Source organism: Engraulis encrasicolus, chromosome 9 (genome assembly GCF_034702125.1).
Source record: "Engraulis encrasicolus isolate BLACKSEA-1 chromosome 9, IST_EnEncr_1.0, whole genome shotgun sequence".
Classification (NCBI taxonomy): domain Eukaryota; kingdom Metazoa; phylum Chordata; class Actinopteri; order Clupeiformes; family Engraulidae; genus Engraulis; species Engraulis encrasicolus.
In genome coordinates this window covers 53132436-53139935 of record NC_085865.1, presented here as the reverse complement: position 1 = coordinate 53139935, position 7500 = coordinate 53132436, and the positions used below count along the sequence as shown (strand labels likewise).

Sequence of the window (7500 nt, the reverse complement as noted above, 5' to 3'; positions counted from 1 at the left end):
TGACATATGTCTTCATTGATCATTGTGAATGATCATTATTAATAAATGTGTGTTATTCTGAAAATAAATACACCATGGAGATAGTATACAATAAGTTAAATCTGGACTTTTCCATTTTCACAATGACTTTAAACAAAAAAGTCTAAAAATACAAAAGTATTAGCCCCCTTATCATTAATAGGCAATACAGTGTCATTTATGAACAAAAATGGACACGAGGCACTTTGATTAGTTGTTAACTATGTTGGCACATGTCCTACTTATTTTGGGCCATTTATTTCATCGCAAATAGTTAAGCTGGTCCAAATTGCATGGATGTTGAGGATGGACATTCATTTTCAGCACTCTTCAAACACTATCTAAAGGATTGAGGTCTGAACCACTCCATGACCATGGTTTTAGTATCCTTGAAGAACATTTGAACTATTTTGGATGCAAGTTTTGGGTTATTATCTTATTGAAAGATCCAGTGAAGATCTTTATCATATTTTTGCAAAGTCATTTTCATCATAATTTTCAGTTTTTATGGTGCCGTACACCCAAACAAGGTTTCCTGTGGTTGAGGCTGCCACAGAATGATGCATCCACCACCATGTTTAATTGTGGAAACCATTTTATAACGATTCAAGGACTATCCCTTACTTCACCTGACAGAAGCAGAATTCATGCATCCATGCAGGTGCAATTGAATATCATCAGATGAAAGCAGAGACATTCAAAACTCATTTTTGACTTTCAAATGTTCACAGGCAAAGCTCAATAACACTCTGATATGCACTGCCTTTAGTAAAGGGGTTCTTCTATGATGATGGCCCCAAAGCCCAATATGATGACAAGCCCTAACAACTGTCTTTCTTGGTGGGGGAAAAACTCCAGGTGAGGTCAGGTCAATAACAATCATCTAGGCAGGTGTCCAATGCTTCTTTGGTCTAATGAGGCTAAGCAGTTTCCACAGTTACACATAGTGGTGGGGCATTAAGTTTAGTCTGTTATTCAGCCTCAGACACAGGGAGTCTGGGTCTGAATATGGATTGCTGGGTCCTCCAACAACATTGTAACCCAAAGCATACATTTAGATTAGTTCAGAGGTTCTTCAAGGACACTAAAACCATGATATTGGAATCACCCGCTCATAGTCCAGTCCTCAATCCCACTGAGAGTCTATGGTTAATGTCTATGCTCAGCATCCATGCGATTTGGACCAGCTAGAACACTTTGCAGTGAAGAAATGGGCCAAAATCCCTAGTGGGGCATGTGCCAACCTAGGTAGCAACTTATCAGAGCCTGTTGTCAGTTTTGGCTCATAAATTTCGCCATACTGACTTTTAATGATCAGGGGGCTAATAATTTTGTCCTTGTCATTTTTGCCCTTTTTTGTTTAAACTCATCGTAACAATAGAAAAATCCAAATTCAACTCATTGAACATTATCTCCATCAGTGTATTTGTTTCCAGAATAACAGAAACTGTTAATAATGGTCATTCTTACTGAGAAATCAAGAGAAACGTCTAATCTCAGGAGGGGGGCTAATAATATCGTTCTCACCTGTATCCCCTATATGGGCAGGTGCAAAAGCACATAGAACAAACCAGAACAGTGCCGGTGTCCGTTTCCACACCAGTTATGTTTGGAATTTAATTGCTTACCTGCAAACTACTCTGATCGTTTCTACACATGACTGTTACCCGGATGGTCCTGCCGACGTCCACGTTGGCGTCACAGTTTGAGAAGTCTTTTTCGGTTCTGGAAGGCTCGTGAACAGGCACCGACACAGTTCTCAGTCGACCTGAACACGCCTAGAGGGGATAGAAGTAGCCTAGTAAACTAGCCCCACCCGCCAGCGGCCAAAAGTATTTTTGCCTGCGAGTGGATCTAGCCTAGGATAATGCCCCAGGCCTTGAAACTAGCGGACCAATCACAACGCAGTAGATTTTTATGCAGGGTTTTGGTCAGAGAGTTGGCCTATAGGCACAGACACGGATTGTTCCTATCAACAATCTTCCGATGTCTCATTGATCGGGGTCAGACTAAATATTCACATTTAATCTCACATTTAGTCTGCCTTGACTGGCTAGGATAGAAGGCCTATCTCTTACTTCTCTGCTATGCATAGGATCGCATCATCCGCTGCCCTCCCTTAAAACGACCACCAGCCTCAAGCACCAGCCAAGTGGTGGTCTTCATCTAGCCGCCCGCCCGCACAGGGATTAACCAACACACACACACACACACACACACACACACACACACACACACACACAAAACCCGATCCACAGGGCTTTTGTTGTTAAAGAGCACCTTGAAACACGTCTTCAATCACAAGGGTGTGCGTGTGCGTGCGTGTATGTGTGCGTGTGTGAAGACGTGGAAATCAAGATAAGTCTGCTAGTGAGAATAATTACGCACACTCCTCCTTTTTCAGCTCACGCTCACACACACACACACACACACACACACACACACACACACACACACACACACACACACACACACACACACACACACACACACACACACAGTGAATGGGATTGTCATGTTAATGCCTTTGTATGATGAGAGTTCCCCAGGAGGCTCAATTCAGGCAACCCACACTAGCCGGTGCACACACACACACACACGCACACGCATTACACACAAAACCTGCACTAGCCGGCCCCATTCACACCAAACTGCCCGAGAAATGAGGGCAATTAAGATAATGGAGGAAGTCAATATTGGACAAATTTCTCACCCAACCATCCAAGCCAGCCACCTTGCTCCAGGAGCAATTTGGTGTTGTGTTGTCAACGGGTGTTGCTTTGAAGACCAGGTGGTTGACTTGACATGTAATGTGTCAGTCACAGTGCCATGACTGAGATGGATGTTATTATTCTTATAAGTACTAATCGTAAAATACGTGCTTTTGATTGTTTTGTTGTTGTTGATGTACTCTGGTGTTGCATGTACAACCTGTTCGTTGACATGTTCTCACTAGTACCAAAATAAATTATGTTGTGTTACAGTACATTTGGCTCACGCTTTTATCCTAAGCAATTTACAGATATGTACAGGGTGTTGGTTACAGTCAATGGAGCAATTGTGGGGTTTGGTGCTTTGCTCAAGGGCTGCTTCAGTCATGGATGGAGGTGTAGAGAGAGGTAGGGGTGGGAAGTTGAAGTCGAAGTTAAAATGTGTTTATCTTAGTATCCACCCAAATCGCATCACTTGTACTCTCCTCGCCTGTCCAGACCTCACATCGCTGGAAGACATAAACATTCTATTGACTTCTCTCGCTGAGAGAGTAACTAGTAGTCAGTAGAAAGTGAGAGCGTGGTCTGCACACTGAAACAGTCCACCGTACTTCCATAGCGAAATGTGGTGTTCTCTGAAATGAGGCAGGGCAATTCCTATCTTGATATGCAACTAGGTTCAGCATGGCTGCTGGTGTTTTTGGGGGCTGAAGATCCAAACTCTTCCACGTTTTCCCTGTTTATGCTTACGTATATGACAGGTTACACGAAATAAAGATCAGTTACACAAAATGAAACATGACAATTGGCACTATAATTAAAGGCGCCGTAACACTTTGTGAGTGGACCATATATGAATGAAGGAAGCGAAGGACAACACTCTTCAGATTTTTTCTTATTTTATTCGCCCATGAACACTCCAGGCAGAGCCCTTCTTCAGCCTGTAATTGCTGGTGTCGTAAAGCTCCAAGAAATATCAAACGGCAATGTTCCGCTCCACTGGTATTTGTCATGTATTTATGCTATATTACATGGAGTCATGATGGGGATGACTATGATACTAGTACTAATAGTTAATATGCGTTGCCTTGTTTGTTTTTGTTGTTTTCCGTGCAGTACTCTGAGAAGGCCCTATACAACCAGCTGAGCTTCTACCGATACATATTCGACTGGGAGTACGCTGTTACCAAGGTCCTCGCACCAGAAGACAGAGGTGAGAGGAGAACGCACGCACGCACGCACGCACACACACACACACACACACACACACCTTACTGTCACCAGAACACAGATGTGAGACCAAAGCACACACACACACACACACACACACACACACACACACACACACACACACACACACACACACACACACACACACACACACACACACACACACACACACACACACACACACACACACACCTCACTGTCAAAGAAACAGTCATAACATACACAAAAATTGCATGTGCACTTGCACACATGCTACAAAGTCCTGTAAACAGTCACTAGTTCACCAGAAGTGAGAAGGAAAAAAGGATGCAATTCAGACACACAGTGTGTTGTTCCCTATGCTTTTTGTCTGGATATCTTTATATTGATGTGTAGAGACAAATGGTTAGGTTTTTACTCACTCTTACACACACACACACGAAGAAGACGCGTAAAGCACAAACATCTGTCATTGATATGTAAGTACCAACATGGACCATCACGTGAAACAGGCGCACGCAGCCACACTCACTCACTCACTCACTCACACGCCCTGTCCAGCCCATGTCCTTTCTCGTGTGTGTGTGTGTGTGTGTGTGTGTGTGTGTGTGTGTGTGTGTGTGTGTGTGTGTGTGGCATGATGCAGGCATGATGTGATGGCCGCTACGGCTGGGCTGTAGCAGCATGGAAGGTTGGGGGTTGGGTTAAGGATGTTCAGCTCCTTGAGTCGACAGCCCTAATTCAGGCGACGGATTCAATCACGGAACAGAGCGGAATGCAAGGCGCTCCAATCAGTTCAAGGGAGCCCAGGAGGAGGAGGAGAGGCAACGAGTGAGCGAGAGAGACATGCAGAAAGGACGAAAAAAAGACACAGAGAGAGAGAGAGAGAAAGAAAGAGAGGAGTCTCCTCTCTTGGCCAGCGAGCACTCGGTAATAGCGTTGGCTGTGTTGATTGAAAACAGTTTTTAGATTTTGGAAAATGATAGGGCCAGTAATTGGCGAGAAGGCAAAAGGATAGCCCTTCATAAATAATGGGACATGGAGCATATATTTCGTCCCTGGTCTCCGCTCTGAAGGGGAATTTAGAGATGGTGGTGGTGGTGATGAAGGAGGGGGATCGGCCTCAAAAACACAGATCACTGGCTCTCCCTCTCTCTCGGGCGCACTGGCAGCTCGAGTCCTCCATTGGCCTGGCCGTCAGCTGCCCGGTCCTTACCCACAATCCTCCTTGATTGATGTCACTTGATTAAAAAGGACCTCTTGGAATAGACTGCTATATTTCTTTTCTTTCTTTCTTTCTTCCATTCGTCCTCTCCCCATACCCCTCCTCTCCTCTGTCCTCCGGCCCGTGCCGGTAGCAGAAAGAGGCGTTGATAAATATAATGTGTAATCAATAGATGGCCACTCTGGACTCGACTGGCAACGATTGAAGGGGGGCGCTTGTCACTGAGCAGTGGAGTTGGGGTGCGGGGCTAACAGCTAACATGATTATAGACTTGGCTTTCCTTTCTCCCTTTTCTGAATGTTTTACGTCTTTTAGTTTTTCTCTTTCTGTTGATTCCGTCAGTAATTGTGTGTTGATTGGTGTGTGTGTGTCTGTGTGTGAGGGTGTGGGTTTTTGTTTTTTATTCCGTTCTCCCCCCGTCCTTTTTGACTTCACTTTGTCAGCCACTTATCAGTACAGGGGGTGTGGTTTTTTTTTTTACCTTTTTATAAGATGGAAGTTCTACGAAACGAAAAAAAAAGCTGCAACTGTGCAGGTCATTGTTCTGTGTATTTGTTTTTTTTATTCTCTGAATTCAATTACGGAGAGTTGTGGTTCTGCAGTGCTCAGTTCTAATCCTGGCCATTTTTCATGGGACCCTGGTGTGACTTTTTTTCTTATTATTCTTACTCATGCACACAATGTACACACAGCATATGAGCACGCACGCACATGCACCCACAAACACACACACCCTAAACATTTATAGCACATATTACACATTCATATACGTACACATGCTCACAATGGCAGGGTAGTCCGATCCACCTGCTCCCAGACTGTGATAACTGCAGCGCAAGTCATTGGGGGGAGTGTGAATGTGTTTAGGGGTGTTGTTGTTGGATTAGCTGGTGTGCGTGCGTGCGTGCGTGCGTGTGTGTGTGTGTGTGTGTGAATGTGGTGTGGTGAACTGTGGTACATCCTACACTGCTCTAAAGTATAGCTGTTAGGGTGGTTATCCCCCCCTACACACACACACACACACACACACACACACACACACACACACACACACACACACACACCCTCGTCCGCCCGTGGTAGTAATGCCACTGCAGTTACTGCATTTACTGCATTATCGGCTGCTGTGACGCCGGGGCCGTCCACAGGGGAAATTGGCAGGCGGGGGCCCGCAGTTTGGTCCTACGTACCGTTTTTAAGACGCTCACAGTCACTATCTCGCACCTCACACTCCTCTTCAGGGGTGTATTTGGGTTGATTTAGAGTTAGACCCTAGGAATGAGCCATGTGAAGTCCGGGGAGCTCGTGTGTGTGTGCGTGCGTGCGTGCGTGCGTGCGCGTGCTGCTTCCTTCTCCTCGTCTCTCCTTTCTGACCTTCTGACTCTCCAGGCAGCTCCTCATAATGGAGCCTTTTGCCATGTGTGCAGTGCACACCAGTAACAAGTAACAAATGTCAACATTGAAGCTGAGAAAATAATGCGCTCAAAGCCTTGGTATTAGGTTGATGTTGTAGTTACTGCAATTTTTAATCTAAATTCAATTTCAATAAAATATGGAGTTACTGCACTTTTTCCTTTGTAGTAGGGCAGTACAGTGCTCTGATAATGCAACATATTTATTATCGATGAGATGGTGGAGACAGCAAAATGGCTACAGCTCAAGAAAAGCTTTGTTTGATTAGTCATGCTGTAATTTTGGTGAAGGTAGTGCAGAAGAGGCAATGTGACAGTTTGGTCACAGCCCTTAGCTATCTGAAAAGTGCAATTCCAGACAAATATTTTCATGTTTTAGTCTTTGTGAGGAAATTTTGTTTGCCGCACAAACTCAGAACGGAGACACTGAAAACATTTGTTGCTAGCTTTGTCTCAAAGCTCTTTTCATCATGGGCATTTTTTTCTCATTTGTTTCGACAATTAGACATCAGGCTGCATATTTCATGTTTGTTCTTCTGCATTTAGAGACTTTCTGCTTCAGAGCCTGGTACCACCTGATTCGTTGAACGTGAAGTTTGTGACTAGCTCATCCATGCTTGTATTCATAATGCGTAATACCTTTACTTGCGTTCTCTGCCTCAATAGTAGCACGAAAGTTTTGTTCAGGGAGTAAATGTAGTCAAAATCAATCAACATCTCTTGTCCTGAAAAACAGGTAATCTTGTCTTTTAAAAAAATGATTGAACTAGGCTCAGTAGTTGCACGAAAATTTAGTTTGGCGTTGATATTGTCAAATTCTTCTATTCTTCTTCCTGCCAACGATTTAACTAGTGGTGTGCGTCAGTGGTGAGGGTGTATGTGATAGTGCAACTGTGGCTGTACTGTGTGTTGCCTGTGTTCTTGG

At 44.3% G+C, this 7500-nt stretch overlaps 1 protein-coding gene across 1 annotated transcript in view; it reads left to right on the top strand.

Moving 5' to 3' along the window:
* Nucleotides 1-7500, top strand: part of pola1 (polymerase (DNA directed), alpha 1) — a 99559-nt gene that overhangs the window by 81615 nt on the left and 10444 nt on the right. Inside the window, exon 36 of the mRNA XM_063207395.1 lies at nucleotides 3846-3942. Coding sequence (XP_063063465.1) covers nucleotides 3846-3942 — 97 coding nt within the window. The remainder of the gene's footprint in view (nucleotides 1-3845; nucleotides 3943-7500) is intronic.